The sequence below is a fragment of the Vicugna pacos genome, chromosome 12 (genome assembly GCF_048564905.1).
Source record: "Vicugna pacos chromosome 12, VicPac4, whole genome shotgun sequence".
In the NCBI taxonomy this organism is placed as follows: Eukaryota; Metazoa; Chordata; class Mammalia; order Artiodactyla; family Camelidae; genus Vicugna; species Vicugna pacos.
The window spans coordinates 35,068,274-35,091,716 of NC_132998.1; the positions used below are offsets into that span (position 1 = coordinate 35,068,274).

Consider the following 23,443-nt stretch of genomic DNA (forward strand, 5'->3'; position numbering starts at 1 on the left):
AGTTGCTTGTTTCAGTACTTATTACAATATAAATATATATGAGAAAGAAATAGTGATTTTTTACTTTACTTTTTAATCTCTTAAAACTAAAACCTACAGGGAAAGCTGTGTGTTGCACAAGGAGGGGTATGTGAAACTCTGCTTTATGCTCAGTTTTGCTAAAAATCTGAAACTGATCTAAAAAAGTAAAGTCTATTGAAATAAAACTAAAAAAACTAAAACCTAGCCAATGGACAGAAACATAGATTTCTTACAGTTCACCTCAGTGTGGACTTGTACATTCTGCTAAGATGATCTAACAAAAAACAACGTGTTTTGATTGTAAAATAATTTACTAAAGGCACTATTGTTAAACATCAAACTATGTTACCAATAAGGTACATCATTGTAAACATAACAAACTGATTTCAAGAGATACATGGCTAGCAGGTAATACAATTTTTTTCTTAAGTAACAGCTTCCCTACTTAGAAGAATATCCCTTCCAGAGGCATGCAGTGATGCCACTGTTCGCAACAGTTACTTGGGAAGCGAGCTTGGAGCTCATACTTGGTCTGAGATCACTATTGCTAAAAATGTCTTAAAAGCTCCAAAATTCTTGTTGCCTCATGGTCAATTCTAAAATTCTTGGGTTTAGAAATCAATACACTTTACACCTCCCACCAAAGCACACCAAAAAGGTATGGACTCAAAACCCAAAAAGAGCTAGCTGGAGGGTCCAAGCCCTGTAATGTGTCCAGGCATGAACTGGTGGGCTCTGCCACTAGCACATCATCACAGGAAATGGAGAAATTATTCAAAGGTAGCTATTGACCATTAGCACCATAATAAACATGGCTCATGTAGCTAAAAACTAGTTTAACCCTACAAAATAACATTCATTTATAGCTCTAATCTGAAAGAGCAGCTTTTTAATGTATAATAAATGATTTAGTACAGAAGTCAGGTTTCTCTTCCTATGAGAAAAATGTTAGAACAAACGACAAACTAAACAGCATCCCAAAGGCAATCTTATTGTGCTAAAGCATATACAAATTAAGGCTTTACCCTGATACATAACAATTTTGAAACTATGTGGGAACATTCCCAACAAAACATTTACACAAAATTCAAGCAATCTGTTCAAGAATTGGTTGTGGGGCTCAGTTCAAAGTATTACGCATCTTACATTCAACTTAAGCACTTAGCTGCTGTAACAAGCATCACTGTAACCTCAGGTCCTGAAAACATCATCAATGTTATGAATCCAAGTTAGTCCAGGGGCAGGGTGTTAGAGAATGTGATTCAGTAATGGAAAAGCCTATAATTCAATTTAAATTTTCTAACTAGAACAAGATCTAAACATAAGTTCTCCTGTTTTTGTAGTTTTAAATGCCCTTATGGTTTAATGAGTAAGCTGAATACATTTCTTGATAAATACTACCACTGGACAAAGGATCTAAATGTTGAGATCTTACTAAACCAAGGTTTTAAGCTGGTACAATGTTCCTACTAAGTCATGTTTTGATTAGATCTTTCCAGGATCAGGGAGAAAATGAAAGGCAAGGCAAAATATTCCTAAAGCTGTATATTAGTTTATGAAGAGTATACACATGTGTAGATCTTGTTTTAGCCACTATGTCAGCAGAAAAGTTTCGGTGTGAAGGTTTACAATCCAGAAAAAAGGCTCTACTTTTCCCTACATTAAGCTAAACTATTTCTTGTGCAGAATTATAACCACAGACATTGAAGTATAGCTCTCAGATCTGAAAATGTCTTTATTTTTTTAGAAAATGGATTCCAGGAAAGTTAAAAAGCAATACCAGAGGGTATAGGTGCAGAGTCGGACGTAGTCATTCAAAGCATTCAATTAAGAATATGGCAATATAAATATCTGAAAAGCATCTCTCAGATGTTTGAAACAAAACGTGTAAGTCATCCCTAACTAATTGAAGCTTTATAGCATTTCCTAGAAAGAGGGAAAACAGTTAACATTTGAAAGTCCGGAAAGCTTTTTCCTTGGTTAATTACGTTAAATGGTTTGCCTTTGATCAAATTCCTTCCTTTTTAAACATGGATAAAAGTATTACATAGGTCCACTGTTAAAACAGACAACATGTTGCAAATTAATTCTGGTATAATGTACTCCAACAAAGCTTAGAAAATAAAAGATGTTGCGGTGGCTTTGGACTAAATTTAATAGTCATCTCCTCTGCTGACAACTTCTTTACATGTTGGACGCAAAAGTATGGTATGTTCAAACTGTGCTGTATATGATCCTTTAATGTCACATAACGGTGGATATGGATCTACAATGCCCAAGTCACACAGATTCTTCAGAGCCATCAAGTATTTACTTTCTCCCAAGCGATCCAGCCATCTGCGGCAGAAGGCAAGGGTGCCAAAGTTTTCATTGATGACATTTAACAAGTGTTTCGTTCTTGGAAGCCTAAGAGGAAAAAATCCAAAATTAATAGTTGGCAAAAAGTTACCAACTCATTTCCTCCATTAAGGAAAACTCAAACGGAAGTTATGACTCAATAATTACAGTTCAAAACACTTTTTTGTTGCCTCCTTCAACATTCAAAAATCAGAATGGGTTACCAACTCACACACAATTACAGATGGCAGCTGAACAGGAGACCAACTAAAGGCTATCTTATGTCTATGCACGTGTGTGTTTTAAATTCTAAGTACAGACTCAGTAGTAGTATAATGGTGGGAATTTCCCTTTTTGTGCATCAAAGTGAAAGACCTGCACGTAAAGATGTTTCAACCATCTCCAAAAACTTAGGGGAAAAAAAGTAAATAAAAACATAAAGTTTACCAATGGGAAAGTATTAACAACAAAAACCTAAGAATGCCAGCAAAATGATAATCTCTGAATTTATGATTACTGGAAACTAGATATGAAGAGAATACTTATTCTCATCTCAGTTAAAATTTTTAACAGGCCAATTTTTTTTTGATGAATTATAGAAATCCACTGAACTATTGCTGGGCTACAGAAACGTGCATTTATTAATATACCACTGTGGATGCCTGTCAAATTTTTTAAAATGCTATTAACTGGGAAGAGAAATTCACCAGTTATATAAAAAAAAGTCTCTCACCTTATTGGCACATGTCCAACATCAAAATTTTTCATGTAATGTGAACATTCCATATCATCATGAACAACACCTTTTCCTGTGCTACCAAAGGTTTCAATGGCATACACTTCTCCTTCCTAAAACATACATAAGGGTTGGAGGAGAGAAGAAAAATTCAGAACTATCAAAATTCCCATCTCTTAACTTCAGGCTGAGGTATTCCTCACTTCATGTAAAACAACAACAACAACATAAAATATCGCCTGGCAGTCCTTATCCAACTTCTCCTGCTTTATCTTCTTAGCACTTTCTAGTCAGTCTGTCATCCTATTAAAATTAGGCTTTACATAGGGAATTTTGTTTTGTTCACTATGACATTCCGTGCCCTACTAAAGAGACAAGAACCTATGTAATGCTCAATATTTCCCTATGTAATGCTCAATATTTCCCAAGTATTGAATAAACTTTCATATACCCCACTTCCACAACTGATTGGGCCCCAGTCCAACCAGACACAATCTGCACACTCACACAGCCCAATTCCTGTTGGGGTACGCATGGATGGGAAGTTAATTTTGCTCAATGTACTATATACTCAACTGTCACTAACTTTAGTTTGGAGAAAAAGTCAAAATGCTTCACAGAGGAACAGTGTAAATTAAGGGCATACACACCTCCATTCTTGTTGCCTCTCCTCCTTTCACAATGGGCACTGTCTTCCCAGCATGTATTCTATATGGCCCAATTGAATGTCCATTTAAATTACGAATTGGTTTCACTGTAATAATAGGGAAAAAAAAAGTTATTCAGGGTCTCTAAAAGCGCAGACAGGTTATCTTGGCCTTTTAGTACACAATTTAAGCGTTGATTTCAAAATCAGATATGGCTCTATTAATCTCACATTAAGATACTTAAATACAAATTGGAAAACTGATGGGATACCAAGATACTTATTGCAATGTTATTGACTGAAACTTAGGAGTAAGGGGAGATGATGGAAAAAGAATAAACTATGTGCTGAGGACATAATGGGGGTCTCATCTAGGGAGGTATTGTTAATAAAAATATAGTCATAAAATGTCATGTACACAATCACTACAAACATGGAAAAATGTACTTTTATGATTATGGACCAAAAGAACGTGAAAATGAAGATTCTGTGTCAAAATAATAGGATTATGAAATGTTACATTATATTATTACATCAACATTTCAAATGCTAAAAAAGAAAATCTACACAATCCCAAGGTCCTGATCAATGATAGAATGAACAAATTGTGAGTATATTCTCACAATGGAACATTTACTCAACAATAAAAACAAAAAGCTAGGGATAAACTGAACTGAAATAAAACCTGAAGAAAAAAATGAGCAAAAGAAGGCACAATTATATACATACTGTGCAACACACACACACAGAGTTCAAAATAAAGTATAATTATACTATTGTTTAGGAATGCATAATTAGATGATAAAGACAAAGAAAAGCAAAATACAAATACTTCAGTACTCAAGGTTGGTTTATGAGAAGACGGCGGCTGTAACTGAGAAGGGGTATATAGAACTGAGGGGCTTCTATAATGCTGGTAATATTCTATTTCTAAAGGAGTGAGGCTACACAGCTTTTACAATTGTTTAGTTGAATTTTTTTTTGAAGTTTTATGTTGTGTGTATTTTATTATATTTCACAATAAAAGTTAAAAAAATCTAGTTCTACAGATTCTCAATAAGAGCTACCTTTCTTCAAGGGCAAAATTAGGTAGTAAGGTTCTTTTCAAACCTGTAACAATGAAACAATGACAAGCATATTACAAATTTAGCAGGTGGCACAGCAAAAAAAAACTCAACCAGCTCTTCAAAAAAATCTTCCTTCTTATATAAATGATAAGCTAAATTTATTTTGAAATTCAGCAATCATTATTTCTCTAAGAGCTGGCAAACTGATGGCACAGGCCAATCAAAAACAAATTCAAATTAAAAACTTTCTTAGCCATACCAACCTAACGTATATAACCAAGTTACACAGAAGAAGCAGGGCTCAGGGATAGCCATTTACGCAGTATACAGACTGTGGTCAGTGGTAGGCTAATTTTGGATCCAACAGCTTTAAAGGTAATTTTCCAATTCTATAGCCTCTTGATCAAGGTAAATAAAACCACTCCCTTGACAGCTCAGTTCTTTTATGCGGTTTTGGGGAACTGCTTCTTAAAGTTCAACCTATAGACTATTTATTTCTTCATCTTCCCAATGTCATTGTTTGTCCATACCCTCTGTTTAAACCAGTAAAAATGAATTCTGTGACCCTCAACTAAGAACCCTGATAAATACAATAATGGGTATAAAAGAATAAAACCTAAGATGTTGCACTGGCTTAGTGGAAGAGGTAAAAAGGCACATATTACGGATTCCAACACTGCAGGCTAGACTTGTTATGTGGTGACTAAACCTCATGTCAAACTGTCACCTAATATACCTTGAAAGGCAGACCACATGCCAACCAAAGGTGCACAATTCAGAGAAAATAGAAGGGAAAGTTGACTTGAGAGGTACCTGAACAAGTATTACTTGTTGTGGCACCAATCCCAAAACTGGGAGTGGGAAACAACAAATATTTGTTAAATACTAATAAATTCCAGGCATTGTCACAAAATTTACATTTCTCAAAAACAAAACAAAACAAGATATCATGAATCCTGAAGTCAAAGAAATTTAGGTTCTTAGAGGTTATAGAATTTTTCTAAGCTCAAATATAGACCTGCCTAACCCCAAAGCATGTTTTCTTCATTATCCCATAACATCTCCATCCAAGGGCGAGGGGTCTTAAGAATTTGTGATTTCTACAGATGTTCATAGATTTAAGGATCTGTAAGAGAGCAACAAGGACAGGCACTGTTAGGTGTCAGAGGAAGAACCACTGAGCAGGTGGCAGAGCACCACAGTCTGCAAGTGTCAATAGAGGAATGCAAAGTGCTGCACGATGTAAATTTACTGAGGAACAAGGAAGCATGAGAAGTCTCCACTCAAAGGATCATAAAGGGGAGTCAGGTTCTGGTTAAAGAAATGCAGGAAATATTCTGCAAGAAAGGTTTTAAGGCAAGAGTTACAGAGAGCAACGAGGACAGATTAGGAAGGAGGACGGCAGCTAGAGAGTGATCAGATAGATCATGGGAGTTGGAGAAAGGCTGGATTGACAGGACCAGAAAGTACAGGTGAATCTGGAGCTGCGTACCTAAGACACTGGCTGGGAAAGACTAGGCAGCAAAAGGAATAACGATTATAGGAAAAACACACAAGGAATTAACTGGCCTCTAAATTTTAAATTCAACTTAAAAAAAAAGAAAAAGAAAAAAGAAAAGAAAACAATGGGGAGTCATTAATGAAAAGCCTCTGGCTTCTGTTTGAGCCTAGTCACAGAAAATCCAGCCTACATTTTGGCCACTCTGGGGTAACTCCTCAGGTTGTCTTCTCAACAGTACCAGAGTAGTTTAACAACAGTTCCCAGGTAGTGACCACAGAATTCCTACCATGAACAGGTCATTTCTCCTGTTTTCTCTTTATATTCCCAATTCCCAAGAGATAAAGATGAAGCAGCTGACTCAAAAAAAAAAAAAAAAACACTTTATACTATCTTGCAAAATTAATTTTGCCGAAGTCACACATATTTCAAAGTAAGTTGTACTTTTAGAGAACACACCTTGATAGGTCTTCCCATCTATTTCAACTTCATAGGACTCCATAACTTCTTGGATGGCCTCACCAACATCACAAAGACGGACATCAATTCCAGCACACTAAAAACAGAATCAGGTACACTCTTGTTCAAAGTGCAAAATATAACCGCAACTTAACTTCTTATCTTAAGGGATAAAATAAGGGATAAGCAGAAAAGCTGCTTTGCACATTATAACTTCCTCCATAAAAGCCTTTGTTATTATAATTACCTACTTAAAATCCTAAGGATGGTGAGCCAGTCTTACATAGCCCAGACTTTAAACAGGCTATAAAGTGCTCAAAATGTGTTGAATGAAATGGTGCTTACGGTTCACGTACCTTTATTCCAGTGTTAGTGGCATCTTTTACAGCTTTTAATAATGTATCATATTTGGGATTAAAAGTGACAGTAAAAGCACAGTCAATAATTCTACCTGAAAAAGAAAATTCTTCTTTATTAGCTAGTCAATTTATCTAACTTTACAGCATCTACTCTATTAATTAACCTTGCTAGTTAACAGAAAAATAAAATGACAGGCTCAGTTGAAGGCAGCACTGCAAATACCAAGACAACATTCACAACTGAAGGGGAAAAAACTGTAAATAACTTATACAAAGGCTCTGGAATGAAAAATTAATTCCAGGGTTAGTATACATTATTTCAAAATAGCACCAATTCATTATTAACCCAGGCAGTTATGCAAAAATAAAAACAGACACAAATCAAAGGGAGAAAAGCCTGGGGAAATAAGAAACAGCAAAGCAGGCAGAGAAAATGTATAGGTCTACAGAACACTATCAGTCAATCTAGCTTCTCCAATTTGGTAAAACTTCAGGTAAGTAGCTGAAGCTTTGCTTTCTCGTGTGTTAAGTGAGATTAAAAGGTACTTATCTAACAGGGTTTGGGAGAGAATTCAGAAAAGCTAACAGTTATATAAAGATTGGTAAACTCAAAGGTTCTAAGTAAATATTTGTTATTATACAAATAAAAAATGTTTGAAGCAATGATCTGCATGAAGATGTAAGATTCTATTTTTCGGGGGGAGGATACATAGCTCAATGGTAGAGTGCACGCTTAGCATGCATAAGGTTCTGTGTTCAATCACCAGTACCTCAATTAATTAATTAAATCTAGTCAACCCCTCCCCCAAAGAAAGTTAAAAGAATTTTTTTAAAAAGCAAAAAAAAAAATCTATTTTTCATGCCTTGATACAACAGGTAATAAACCTCAATTACCCAACAGTTTTCATTAGACTCCATTTAGTAAGTATGCTTTACCGTAAACCTTAACATCTGCCTCAACAAAGTTCTACTAAAAAGTGAGGCATCAGGAAGAAAATGTTGAGAGTTAGTATCTATAGCCCCATCCAACAGAGACGAGACTAGAGATCAGGAAGAGTAGAGTGGGAATTATTTCTAAAAACTTACCACTTATATGTGTTCCAAAGTCTATCTTACAGATGTCATCATATTGTAATACTGTTGTATCACCAGCATTGGGAGTATAATGGGCAGCACAATTATTCAGAGAACATCCAGTGGGAAATGCCAGGCCTGCATTTAATCCATTCTCTTTTATTAGCTTTCGTGAACAGTCTTCCAACTTTTCACTTAAAAAAAAAAACGTGTTTACTTTCACATTCTTACCCTTATTTATATACCTTACAGCTCATCAAGTCCAGAAAGTTTACTAAAACTCTTAAATTACTTTTTGGGAGTGATATAAGCACCTTGTGGATATGAATAAATAACAGTTCTGTGATGCTACAAAAACAATAGCCAGTTCATTTTTAAAAGATAAAAAAGAATTTAATTCCACTAGAAATCTGAAGAAACAGAACCACACGATCCACTTTCAAATTAGTTTACTAGGAAGTAAGATTCTTGACTAAGACTAATTGAAATGCTGATCACAATTTATTTTCTCAATGCTGCATGTTTTGAAAGTTCTTGGAATCAGAGAATTAAGTTGCTTTTTATAGCTAATTATTTCTCAAGGGGAAAATTGAAGAAATAATTTCTTTTATTGGTTTCTTCAGTGCATTATAAATGTTTTGTGTCCCAGAATCATTCATTTAATATGAATTGTTGGACAGCAAAATAACAGATTTCCAGATAGAAAATAAGAACCAAGTAATGTGTACATTTGCACATTTGAGTGTACATGAGAACAAAATAGGATGGATTGGATGAGGTGTAAATGTCCTCTTATGGTTTCCTCATTACACTGAGATTACAAGAATTTAGAAAGTATTACTAAAAGCTTCACTTCAAGTTTTTTGGCAAAGTAGTAATAAAAGCCAAACATTACAACTGAAGAGTTAGCTCCAAAAAATTTTTTTCTATCATGTTCTTATAAAAACACATTCCTTTTACCAGATTTCTATCATTGTCATCCCAGGCTTGATCCAGCTCATAACGTATTTTCTAACTTGTCGATGTGCTTCTGCAGCTTCTCGAAAATCGTTCCAAATTTCTTCACTAGCTTGATCTAATGCTTTCTTTTCTTCACTTGTAGTTCTCCAAGCAGCTGTTCGCCTTTATAGTATGCATAGTATAGCATTAGTCACTTAAGAAACAGCAAAATAAGCATAAAAGCAAAGAGATAAAAATATACTAAGATATTTTAGACAAAAATTACATGTTGTTTCTTTTATTAAAAGTCAGCAAAGATTCTGAAATACAAGTACCCACACATTTGCAGTCAAGCAAGCAATCAAGTTAAACCGTTTGTAAGACTAAGGAAAAAATATCCTCAAGTGAGATTTCGTTCATAGTCAGAGGGACTAATACCCTGCCACACAAAATAAGACAAAAGGAGAAAACCAGCAAAGTCAGAAAAGAGTCCTAGAAATGAAGCAGAAGGGAGAAAAAAGTCATCCTTCCACTTGCGGTAACATAAATTTTAAGAAACCTCAAAAGAATGCAACAAAAATTAGCAAGTAATAATCCAAAGACTTGACCTGGCAATCTGCATACACCTTCCTCAAAACTATTACGTGCTTTTCCAAGATTTTTCTTATTGTTTATATACTAGAGTTTTTATATTTTAAAATTTCCAAGTGTAACAGATTTTTATATTCAGTATCTGGAAATGAGAAGATCAACTCACTCCCTTTTTATGCAGTACATTTCAAAAACAGTAACTGTTTTCAAGTGAAAATCTTTTTTTTTTAAGTTATAACTTTCACAGATTCTTAAGCAATACTGAATACAGAGCTCACAAATCAGTGATCACTGAGGTATAAATCATACTTGGTATAAAAGTGATGCCTTCAATAAATTACTAACTGCCTCAAAGCTAGTGGCCAGCAAACTGGTGTGCAGGCAAATCCAGCCTAACACTTGTTTTGTAAATAAAATTTTACTGCAACAGATGCCCAATCATTTACATACTGTCTATAGCTATTTTCATGCTCCAACAGCAGAACTGAATTAACACTCAAGACCTGAAATATTTACTGTAAGGGACTTTACAGAAAAGTTTACCCAACTGCTCTAAACTACAGCTTCCTAAGTTAATGACCCAAAATGCTTTCTGAGTTTTTCTGTGTCACTGTCAAGTTCATGATGACTTTCTACTACAGCAGCATCAACATCTACTACCTCCAATGCTATAAAGTTGTTATAAAGGCCCAAAGGAGCCGTCCTATGTGAAATTGGCGGTATTAAGAGTCACAGAGGCTTCTTTGGCTTGTCTACTGTTTGCAAATGTATTTTGGATCTATCTACTGATGTTATCAGATAACTGAAATATTACAGTACCATCAATTTAAGGTCAATTTTAAACTCCTTAAATACTTAAATGTGTATCAATTACTTGTACAGGAATAGTAAAAAAAACTAAGAGGCAATTTCTAATCAAAGTATTCAAACACACTCAGAATAGAAGGCAGGAGGATAAGATCCTTTAAAAAGTATATTTTCACAATGTGACTCAATCTTTTTCAGCTGCAGTATATACTTATAGCTGCTCACTCCATGCTGGGACAGGCAAGCCATAATCTCCTAACCTCTAGCTGTAACTCTAGCTGTCTCTCTCCTACAAATCCAAAAATCTTTCCTGGAAACCAGGAACCAAAATGCTCTAAGAGTAAACCATTTTGGGGTACAAGAGTACCGGCTTTATTCTCAGATCAATCTTTAAACAGTATATGTCACAATTCCTCATCTTTCACATGGGCCATAACTCTGGCACATATATTACAGCCATACCTGACAATAAAGGTTGAAGCACTCTCTACTTTAAAAGTCAAAGATCTTGTGAAAAGTAAAAATACGAGTTTTTACTCTAGAGTGGAAAGATAAAAAGACTATGTCCACAGAGAACTTGATGGATGTCATGCATTGTAGGACTGTGAAAATGGAATTGGTCAATATTAATTTCCATTTCTTCTCCTCAAACAACCCTCAGATCCTTCATATCCACTTCCTATATGTTAAAACGTAAGTATAATTAAATTTCAAATGCTATTTCATTGCAGAACCAGAACATAGTACAACAAATCCCCAATACTGAATTCAACAGCTCTCACATGAATACCTTACATTTCTGAAGGTTGCATGATTGACTGGCTGACTCTTAATAAGCAGTGGATTTTTTCAAAAGATTATAGAATGTTCTGTAGTTAGTAAAGAACTATCAATCAAAAATTGGATTAAAGAAATTATTTTGCTAAGTCCTGAGTTCAAGTTGAAAGTCATTAGTAATATTCGAGAAATCTATTGCCAGAATCTATAATTATAATTCCAGGCCCAAAAGAAAGACAAAGAATATAACGAAGGAGTCTCTCCCTTTTCCTAAATTTGATTTTTAAGACAGTCAGTCTATTCAACAAAAACATATAAATTAATAAGGTAAGATGAAAAAGCCAGTCTGGTCATAACAATTATTCCAAAAGGCAATTAATTAAACTGAGTCAAGTCAGATATGCTTTTTTAGAAAAATGTCTGTAAAACAAAATTATCAGAACAACTGCCTGAAATAGAATCTGTAAAGAAAGTTGTTTATAGCGTATGTAAATTCTTCAAACCTCTGATATTTTTGACTCCTTTTAATATTTCATTTTTACTAGTAGATATATTAAAAGCAGAAAAATGTAAGTAAAATCAAAAGATACAAACAAATGTATAAGATTATTAATTTCTAACAGTCACAAACATTTGTGAACTCATTGTATGGGTAACTTAAAAGTAATTATATTTGCATTCTTAAAAGCATTACATGCCACATTAACAAAAACCATTTAAAATGCTTATCTTTAGCCCAGAAATAATTAAGAATGTATGCAGATATGGAACACTGAAACCTGGTCTTAAAGAGAAAAAGAAAGCATGTTTTAACTCTGCCAATAAGAAAAAAACTAGTTGATGTTCAGCCAGTAAAGGAAAATTCTTCTTATAGAATGATGTCAGCTAAAAAATGTAGAAGGAATGACAGAATAAGAAATTCACCATTTTGTTGTCCCTGTGAAATAACCAATAAAGCAAGAATCATCAATGGATATTAAAATAATTAAGTAAAAAGTTGTTGAAAAAAAGGATATTCCAACAGTACCAAAGGTACCCCACAGATCACTTGGAAACTGCAAAAAGAACAAAGTGCCTTTAAAAAAGAAACAGCTGGCTGTCACCACATGAACCAAGTGATCAAATACAGTAAAACTAATAAAACAATCTCACATTATATCTGATTAAATAGACTGTGATACAATATGAAATACACAATATCACTTATGATACATCCCCATCAAATATGTTTAATCTAAATTTAATCTAAGCTTTTATAAGTAATTTCAGTTTACAGAAAATACAGGAATAGAGAAAAAAGTTCAATGACACCACAAGGAAAACAACTGGAGAAATTCCAGAATGAGTCTTTCTAAACTACGTTGTCTCTTCTAAGTCAGTGCAATGGAAGAGAAGAAAGTGGGGATTCTAATTATACGCAATATATGAACTAAAAAGTGTTCCAGGGACAAAGAGGAAAAATATTCTAAATCTAACTAGGTATTTACATGATACTGAGAAATTCTGAGGAGATGCTTGAAATTTTTAGAAGTGAGGACTCAAAATAAATAAGACATTTTTAAATGGCCCAGCTTAAAAAAAAAAAAAGAAGAAAAGAAAAGAAAATCAACAATAACAAAAACACATACATACAGAGATTGAGTAGATATGGCAAAATGTTAAGAACTATTCAATTTAGGTAGTGAGTTCATTATACTACTTTTCAATCTTTCTATTTGTTTGGAATTTTTCACTATAGAACTATGTTGGAAACAAAAAAGATATTTATCTCAGCATTACTTATAACAGCAAACAACTAGAAATAAACAGTTGTATGTCCAATAAGACTGGACAAATAAATTATGGTATGCACACAGATGTGCAAATTATTCAGCCATTAGAAGTACTGTTGGTTTCTTTACTAACATGAAAACAAATTTAAAAAAGGATTATAAAGCTGTTTGCAGTATAGTTCTATCTTGAAAAACAGTCCCAGAAATGTATAATACACATGTATAAGAGAGGCTTTAGAGATAGAAAAACAATATGTTAACAGTGGTTTTAATTCACAGGCAGAATTAAGGAAAAATTTATTTTCTTCTTTTTGTTCATCTGTATTTCCTAATATGTATTACTTATAAAATTAACAACTGTTCCAAAAAACTCCCTACAAAATTTATAGATATCAAGAATTTCAAAATAATTCTTTATTCTACTTCTAGAGATCTAGAATAAAAGAAAAATCAGATCCAATTAATATATTAAGATATTCATCACAGAATTTTTTCTAATGATAAAAAACTGAAAACACTATAAATGTTCAAAACTAGGGAAATAACTAAAAATTATGCTAGATACGAAACAGAACAGCATTACAGCCATTAAAAATTGGTTTCAGAGAATTTTAATGATACAAAAAACACATATAGAATGTTTAATTTCTTAAAGGGCAATAACCATCCTAGCAAAAACTGATTCAGACAAAGATCATGGATTTCTATACATCAGGAAGATGTTCCTAAAGAAAGATATTTACATTCTTAAGGTAATTTCCCACAAATTACTAATTACAAGAGGAAAAACAGTAATGATACACTAGAGAAACTAGATAATAACCTTATCCAAGTGATAAAAACTGACATACTGTGACTTCAGACATGACAACCCTGAAAAGAACACAATAGCTACTCATCTAGTATTCCATCCAAAGATGCACTATTGTCAAACAGTTCAGAAAAATAGTATGTGTACAGATACATCAATGTAACATTTTCCCACATTTGTCTTCTATCTTTCTATCTTATAAGGACAAAATGGAGTGTTATGTGTATATTATACATAATATAAATAACATATTCCATTGATTGAGAATAATAAAATGTGTGAAAAATGTTAAAGAGAATCTGAGAAAGGTATGCAGGAGTTTTCTGAACTATTTTCACATTATGGGATTACTTCTGTTAAGTATGAAATTATTTCAAAATGAAAAGTTAAAAATAATGCACTCAACCTGGGTGGTAGTTACACAGGTGAGCTCTTTGTGACAATTCATGCAATTTTCAATAAGTTTATTAAAAAGACAAGGAAAGCAAGATACAAAACTATACTTAATACTTTACCAAATCTGTAAGAATATTGACTCTATTTACAAATAGACAAAACTGATTATATGAATGCCAAAAATATATCGAGATTTATGAAAGAATAAACAATCAAAATATCTTCATTTCTTTTGCAATTCTCCAGGAGAGCATACAACACTATTTTCAATATTTAAGAAAAGTATTACCCCAAAGTTATAATACATAATTTTTTCCTCTATTGTTTCAAAAACTGAAGTTATCCTACCTATTCAATGTTTAATTTGCAACAAAAAATGACAGAAAAAAGGGAGGGGTAGTTTCTAAGATTTATAAAATCTCAATTATTTTTTCTTATATTAAATATTACTTCAAATATTCCACCATACTCGTGTTTTTAAAAATATTAACAATCTGTTAATATGTAAAGGATATCAATGGCTTTCTTTGACTTTAGCAATAAACATACAGAAATGAAAATAGGAATAAAAATATCTCATTTACATCAGTAGCAAAACCATAAAACACTTAAGAATAAATTCAACAAAAAAGGGACAGGACCTACATTAAAAAAAAAAAAATTAGAGTAATGGATAAGACAATGTGATACAACTGTCAATTTTCTGAAACAAATAAATACAATGCAATTCCTATCAGAATTCTAAGGGCATTCTTCTGTGGATATGTGTTAGGACTAAAAATAGCTAAGAAAAGTAAAGAACTGTTTTCGGTTGTGTGTGTATGACAGAGGATCAAGACTTGCTTTATCTAATTATCAAAAGGTACTATAAAGTTTCTGATATCAAATCAAAGTAGTATTAGCATAGAAACAGACAAACAGGTAAGTGAAACAGAATAATACAGAAACTGGTTCCATTATATAAGAGAATAGTTCAATTACATGAGAATAGTATATGGTAGACGTGGTCATTCAATTAAACAGAATGAATTATTTAATAAACAATTCCAGCACAACTGACTATCCATTTGAAAGAAAATAAAATCAGCACCCCCAACCTTATACACAAATTCTAGACCAATTAAAGATATAATAAAACACAAAATAGAGTTCAAGAAAACAGAAGAGACTGCTAGGAACCCAGAAGTACAAAGCATGAACATATACTGTATTTAAAATCTTTAAACTTCTGGAAGAGCTTTAAAAAAAAAAAGCCAACAATCAAAATATGCTCAAAATCACTAGCAATATGGGAATCATGAAGTATTAATATATTCTTTGATTCAGCAATCGTGCTCCTGAAAAACTATCACATAATAAAACTGCCAGCACATAAGGAGATATATATATCTCTATATATATACACACACATATGTATGTAACACATATATGTATATACTTAGAGATGCTTATTGCAAATGATTTATATGGCAAAAGAAATTGGAGGCAAAACGAATGCTCTTCAACTAGAAAATGGTGGCATAAAGTATGGTATATTCACACCATGGAATGTTGCACAGCCACTCAAAAGAATAACAGCTATTCTGATTGACTTAGAGGGATACATAGTCCTGAATGAGAAAAGCAAGGTGGAGGAGGAAAGTGTGCCTATGATTCCATTTTTGTGGAACAAATAATGACTAACACTCTCCTCATATAAACAGACATAGATGTACACATACATGAGCATAGAAAAATATGGAAGGCTACCTGCTAGGTGGTTACATGGGTCTGGAAGGGAGGGAAGGAAGAAGAAACAAGCAAAAAAAAAAAAATTAAAAATATTATATTAAAAGTAAGTGTGATCACATCATATGTACTATGAAAATTTATGTAATTAATGTGAAATTACATGTCTGTGACATTCTAAAAATAGATGTTTTAAGATAGGGATAGTGACTGATGTATTCAAACCAAAAGAAAAGATGCCCAGGCCATAAAATATAACATCATGTTCCTTTCCAAACTTAAAGAAAAACAATGATGTCTTTATAGGTCAACGAAACAATGCTACAGTAGAAGCTTTCTTAACCAACTACTGCAACCACTGGATTAACCAATGCTCTTTATTCCCTCTGTAAATCATACTACTATCCACTGTATTCTGAATATCAGTGGTTAACAGGTTCCTGTTCTGAATAGTAACAGCAGCTAACACTTAATGCTTACTATGTGTGTCACTACTTTAAAACGCTTTACATATATTATTCTTCACAATAACACTATGAAGTACCCATTTTATAGATGAGGAAATGAAAGCATAGACAAGATAAATTACTTGCCCAAGTCACAAAGCTAGTAAGTGTTACAACTGGGATCCAATGCGGATAGTTTGGTCCCAGTTTCCACACTTTTTAACTAAAATCTATATAATGCCACTATGTCTGTCGACCAGATGAAATATATCCATTCAGAATACTTCCAAGCATCAGGTGATTTGTATAAGTCATTTGTACTTGCTATTGTAATTATGTAATTTAATTATATATTACATAAAAAGAATTGTTTCTATGAAAACTAAACTGACTACTCAGTGAAGTCTCAACAAAGGCATGTCATCAAAAAATACTACTGTCAAACGAAACTATGAACAATTTCAGGAAAAAAAAATGTAAAGCTGTAGGGATCAGCACTCAGATTACTTAGTTCTCGCTCGTCACAGAAACTCAAAATGCAATAGACTAATAGACAATGCATTATGGATACAGTGCATGGAGGGGAAAAAAGTGGAGTCCAATGCAAATCCATGCTCAAATATCAAGAATAATGAGAAACAAACATTTGTTTCAAGTTAACTTTTATCAGTAAAGATTTTTGTGTGTGTGATCCCCACTTTAACATACTTTTTTGATGAATCAACTACTACTGGTCCCAATCATTTTGGTTTATTAATCTATTTATGTAGTGGAGGTACTGGGGCTTGAACCCAGGACTTTGTGCATGCTAGGCATACACTCTGCCACTGAGCTGTAAGTTCCCCCCCAATCATTTTGGATAAGAGGGCTTCTACTGTATTTTCTCTGTAACAAATTCACAAGCTGTTTATTAAGGTACTAGAACAAAGTTCTAAGAAAAATCATATCTGCTTTATTGCTAAACTACAACTTTCAAAAGTCAAACTGGAAGTTATTTTATTATCCTTACCCATCTTGTGTGGGTGGGTACTCGCATTCTTGTCCTTTGGGAAATACACCATTAGGATACAGGTCACATATTGGAACTGAGGGAGGGTCTGTTTGAACTTTTGCTGTGAGATACAAATAAAGCATTAGCTTCCGTAGTTAAAAATAAAATCAAGCAGTTATCATTACTATTTTTCTCAGTTCCTAATGGTTATTATATGCCCTAATTTCAAGGAACCTCCTTGCTATCACTTTACAGTTAAAAACAGAAGATACATCATCATGCTAGCCACCTCCTCTGCTTGGGAATAAAAATACTCAACTCCTCAGAATTCCATTATGTATTTAAATAGTATATGTCTTGGCAGAAAGTACACTTCTAATGTTTTTGTCTTCATTTACTATACTGGAAACGAAACAGCATGTAGAGGCTGGCTTTCACATGTAAAAATCAAAGAAGCAACAACAACAAAAATAAATTCTATAGCAATAAAGTAAAAATATAAAGCTATTATGTATTAATAAAGTAGGTAAAAAACTTATTTCAAGGGTAGATTGGATGTAAAGTTAAAATGTATACACATCCAGTGCTAAAAGACTTTTAGGTAGCCATAAACAAATTTCCAGATACTTCAAAAAAGCTATGGTACTTAGCTTACGTTTAAAGAACATTATTTCCCTAACTATAATTTAAGACACCAGTGCTCCAAAATTTTTTAAAATATTTAGAAATCTGTTTTCTAAAAATCTGTTTAAATATGTAAGAACTAGTTATACAGTTCTTATTCTAAGAACTTTCTTTTAGTAATAAATGCTGCATCCAAGGAATGTTAGGAAGTTGCATAACAGTTAATTTATGCAATAATATATGACTTTTGATGTATACCCGTGCAGCATTTACCAAGTATTGAGTTGAAGAGTGTGATTTTTCTTTTAATTATAGCTGGTCTTATGTTATGGATTTGTCTTAAATTTTAACACATATTTTAGGGGATTTTTTTCCCTAAGAGGGGGAAAAAGGACACATATAAATAAAAATATGACCATTTACTAAGCCAGAGCATTTACCTATGGAACCATTTTTTGGTTCCCTCTTCTAATTCAAACAGTATTTCATGAGTACCAACTGTTTCCTTCTTTTAACACATTTAAAAGTGTTCTATGGGCAAATATCTTTGGGAAATACTGTTTTAGGTTCCTCCTAAGAGGGAACATTTAAAATTTGAAATCAAAAAGGACTTCAGAGGTCATCTAATTTAGCCTCACACTGAAATTCAGGAACCCCCCACCTAGCACCCCTGACAGATAGCACTAAATGCCTCACAATGGAAGCAGTCATTATCTCCTAAGCTAAAATCCATTCGTTTGGGGAGAACTGTAACTATTAGAAAGGTCTTCCTACACTAATCTCCCTGTTACTTTCCTCTGTCAGTTCTACGTTTATTCTTTGCAGTTAAAAAAATTTTACTTTTCATTTCTACTGTTTCCTTCCTATGATGAGTAAACCACTTTAAGGGATGTGGTTCTTAACACTTTCACTCATAATCACTAACCTTGTCAGTATTTCTTTTAAGTTGGTACTAGAACTGACTTCCATTAATAATCTAAATAAGGCATAATTAGTATAAGACTACACCACTGATTCTAAAACTCCTACTGTTATTGAAAGGTAAAGACTCCTAGTTTTTTGGTTCACATTGTACAAGCATTCAAAATCCTCAGGATCCTAGCACCCTAGACTAAGTTTATATACATCTATTAAATTTCAGCTTGTTAATCTTAGCCAATTGTCTCAGTTTAAAATCTTTATTTTTGTCAACCAAAGTATTATGTCATCACCCTCAGCCTTATTTCATCTACAAATCTAATAAAGATACCTTTTATATTATCCACAAATTATTAAGACAAGATAATTAAAGGACTCAAAAACATCACTACAGAAAAATAATCTGTATTCAAAATAAGTTGAAGTCTAGCTTTTACCACTTAATAGCTGTGACTTGGACAAAAGACTAAACGTGCCAAGCCTGTTTCCTCATCTATAAAATGAAAAACCAGATGAACTTTTGGATAACATTTGAAAATTATAATATACTAAGTCCAAGTTATCATCTAAAACCATGAATAATTAAATATCTGTACTGCACTTAACCATCAACTATCATTTATAATTCTCTCACTTTATAGATGAGGAAAATGAAGGCAGTGGACTGCCCATGATTACATTATTTGGCTTATTCCAGAAGTGATTTATGACAGTCTACACAAATAAGAGACATTCAAAGCAAGTTAGAGAGCAAAAATCAAAACACAGAAGAATATAAAATAGAATCTGAAATAAGGCCAATACAAAACCAGATATGGCTCTAAGCTTTCTAGCAGACTATATATTAAAAAAGGGCTCGGTTATTTGCATAGTTCATGATGTTTCTGAGATGAAATACATTAACCACTCAGGAAAAGCCCAATTATTCTTGATACTAAGACCAGACAAATCAGTGTCTGTCGAGAGTGCAGATAAAGAAATATAATGAACATGTAAGTTCAACAACATCCTCATAGGAGGCACAATAAAGGCTGATGGCATCATACTAAAGTATCTGTCACTGGAAGAATTCTACCAAGGACAAATACAAAGCAGCTCCTTAACACTCCTCACTGCTTATTTACCTTCATTAGGGAGCAATTTTAGAGTATTTGGAGAAACAGATTTCACTCAACCCATTCTCAGGTAATAATACCATGTCTCACAAGCACACTTTGAACAATTTCTGAATGGAAGGAATATGATATCATAATCCCTGGAGATTCCTGGAATGCAAGTAACCTGTGCTCATTAAATACAGACTATGCTAGGGGCAGAGCTGACATCCTAAGGAGAAAGGTTTAACCAGGACAGATGCCTGAATAGAAAGAAGGCTATCCCATGTCCACCTAGAGACACATCTGGGGAATGATTGGCAGAGCCAATAGCTTTCTTAAAAATAATTTAAGTATTTCCCTCAACACAGAGATTAAAAATGGAAGTCAAGCCCCCAATATTCTGATTTATACAATTTTAGCCTGAGATTTTAAAGGAAGGTTTAGCCAGACACTGAATAGTTCCTAACAGCCCAAAGAACATCCAAGATTAGAACTTGTTCTGATTCTCAACCCAACTTTAATTCCTCAGTACTATACAATCTCCCCTTAGTCTTCCTGATAGAGTTTCAGATCCCTGAAGACATTCAGCTATATCATTTATAGAAACAAAATATAAGATCACATTTTAAGTGAATTTGAAATAGCGTGATACAAATGTTATTAATAAAAATTCACTATATTCACAAATTTTAAGTAATGGGAGTCCTCATTAAATATTCTTCAAAAATCTCTTAATATCAAAGCTGGCAGATGAACTGTGAACTATGTTAATCCTATTACCACTCAGTGGCATTACTTTAGCCATCACTGACAAAATTACTTGAATTACTCAAGTTTTAAATTATAAAGTTTTTTAGGAACCTATCCCTAACTTGCAATAAAATGCAACAAACTTATTAACATTACTTGGCTGAGTAACTGCTGAAGAAAATACCACGACAGTTAAAGCAAAGTACTTGCCAAATAGCTGTGAATTTCCATTAAGCCTAAATTTATTTCCCTTATATACATCAGAATTTTAAGCAACTTCAAATCTACTCTTCAAACTTGCTGGTTAATAACCATTCTAATTTGTCAAGTAAGGTCAACTTATGACACTAACGTCCTCTCTTCTTCTTCTTCTTTTTCTTCTTCTTTCCAGTTGCTCCATCTCCATCACCATCTCCATCTAAGGAAACATAGTTTCAAGATCATTTTATCCTAATCAGCAGAGAGACAAAACAAATACAAGCAGACAAGTACACACACATACAGTACATTTTAAATAGCAAAGTCGACTCAACATTCTTAGAATTTTGTATTAAGTACAAGAATTTGGCTTGTGTAATCAAAAGCACTAGTAAACTTTACTTTGACTTACTCTAATAAAAGAATTGTTGAACAAGATATTTTAAGAATAAAAAAGTATTAAATAACATATCTTTCAAAAAACTAAGAAAAATTAGTGTTAAATACCAATAATAATGACTATATGACATCATCTAAAATTATATAATTATAATTTACATATGCTTTGCAGTTAAACATTTGTATTTCATGATCTCATGTAATCCTCAAAGCAACTGTGTGAGGTAAAAAGGAATGTTAAGGGACATGCCCAAGATAATTCTAACATAAATGACAGAATTAGACCAAGAATATGTCATCTGATTCCCAATCTAGTGAGAGGTGACTGGGGTCTCATATTTTAAAATATCTTTCCAGCATAGTTGTTATTACAGAAAAAGAGGTCTCCTTCATAGTCAAATTACATACAAAAAAATCGTATTTTTAAGATGTGGTATATACATACAATGGAAAACTACTCAACCATAAACAAGAATGAAATAATGCCATCTGCAGCAACGTGGATGGACCTAGAGATGATCATACTAAGTGGAATAAGTCAGAAAGACCAATATGTGATATCACTTATATGTGGAATCTAAAAAAAGATACAAATTTTATTTACAAACCAGAAATAGACTCTCAGACATAGAAAACAAACTATGGTTACCAAAGGGGAAGTGCGGGAGGGATAAATTAAGAGTTTGGGTTTAAAAGACACACACTATTATATATAAAATAGATAAACAAGGACCTACTTTACAGCATAGGGAACTATATTCAATTTCTTATAATAAGTGATAATGGAAAAGAATCTGAAAATACATGTATATAAATTCATGTATAGGTATAACTGAATCACTTTGTTGTACATCTGAAATTAACACTGTAAGTCAACTACACTTCAATAAAAAGTAAAATTTTAAAAAAAATACTATTTTTCCTAGGTTCATAGTTCTCAGATTCTCAAAAGAACCTGATGCCCCAAAAATGGAGGTTAAAAACTATTCAAAAATTAGTTAGCAAAAGTGTATCCAAAATAGCCATGATCTGTCTGTCAGTTTTGATAGGACAACAATCTTCTATGAAGCCTAATGGCCATACCCTTGAACTTTGAGAAAAAATAAACAATACAATTAAGGCCAAAATTAAATAGCGACTTAAAACATTTTTAAATAAAGTTGTCAAAAACAGAACTACATGCCTGAATTTCTAAAAATGATGCTCAATAAATCTGAACAATCATTTCTGAAGTATGCTAATCTACAGACAAATCACACTACTATGAAATACAGATGAATAGGACAGTGCTGCAAATAATTAGAAGCTCATAGTTTAATAGTATGCTCATCATATGGTATTTTTTTTTAATGTTTAACCTAGTGGTAGTAATTAATGGCTACTAGCATTAATAATTTTACACAGTAAAACCTACACCCATATAACAATGTCAAATGACTGTTTATATTTTCTGCTCAAAGAGCTTCCTTTCTACTCCCAGACTGATAAGTAGGAGTCATAAAAGAAAATCCCTCACCATGCTACCTACTATATTCTTCTATTATAATCATTAATTTAAACTGATCCTTAATTGTCTTCAAGCTCCTTAAGGATTAGACACCATTTCTTAAATTAAGCACAGTGCCAAGCATGTGACAAATGCTCAGTCTGTTCCATGAATGAATGTTCTTTTAGTTTACCTTATCTTATTTATATTTATCTTCACCTAATTGAGAAATAGGAAACAGCAGTTTACCAAAGAGGGAGGTAACATGTTCTAGGGCTTTAATGGGTGGAATGACAGGAAATCATCAATATTTGACAATTTCTGACTTACAAAGTTGCATTTCTTATGCTCAATCTTATAAAATCAACAGAAACAGTGGCGACACAAATATTGCTGACTTACAAATTAGTGGTTTCTATATTCAAAAGCCTAACAAAAATAACAAGAAAAATTTTTGGAAAACACAACTTTGAATTTTCTCATGTGACATATATAGCAAACTCACATATTCTGCTC

The 23,443-nt window shown here is 32.9% G+C and overlaps 1 protein-coding gene across 3 annotated transcripts in view; it reads right to left on the reverse strand.

The window, feature by feature from the left end:
• Window positions 1–1,730: 1,730 nt before the first annotated feature.
• The window catches only part of METAP2 (methionyl aminopeptidase 2), a 29,459-nt gene continuing 7,746 nt past the window's right edge, over window positions 1,731–23,443 (reverse strand). For all 3 annotated transcript variants that reach the window (XM_072973209.1, XM_006197912.4, XM_006197911.4), the window contains 9 exons: window positions 21,197–21,262; window positions 17,474–17,576; window positions 9,158–9,319; window positions 8,210–8,391; window positions 7,121–7,215; window positions 6,765–6,861; window positions 3,745–3,848; window positions 3,092–3,207; window positions 1,731–2,427 (listed from right to left, as the gene is read on the reverse strand). In XM_072973209.1, coding sequence (XP_072829310.1) covers window positions 2,175–2,427; window positions 3,092–3,207; window positions 3,745–3,848; window positions 6,765–6,861; window positions 7,121–7,215; window positions 8,210–8,391; window positions 9,158–9,319; window positions 17,474–17,576; window positions 21,197–21,262 — 1,178 coding nt within the window. In that variant the 3' untranslated portion in view covers window positions 1,731–2,174. The remainder of the gene's footprint in view (window positions 2,428–3,091; window positions 3,208–3,744; window positions 3,849–6,764; window positions 6,862–7,120; window positions 7,216–8,209; window positions 8,392–9,157; window positions 9,320–17,473; window positions 17,577–21,196; window positions 21,263–23,443) is intronic.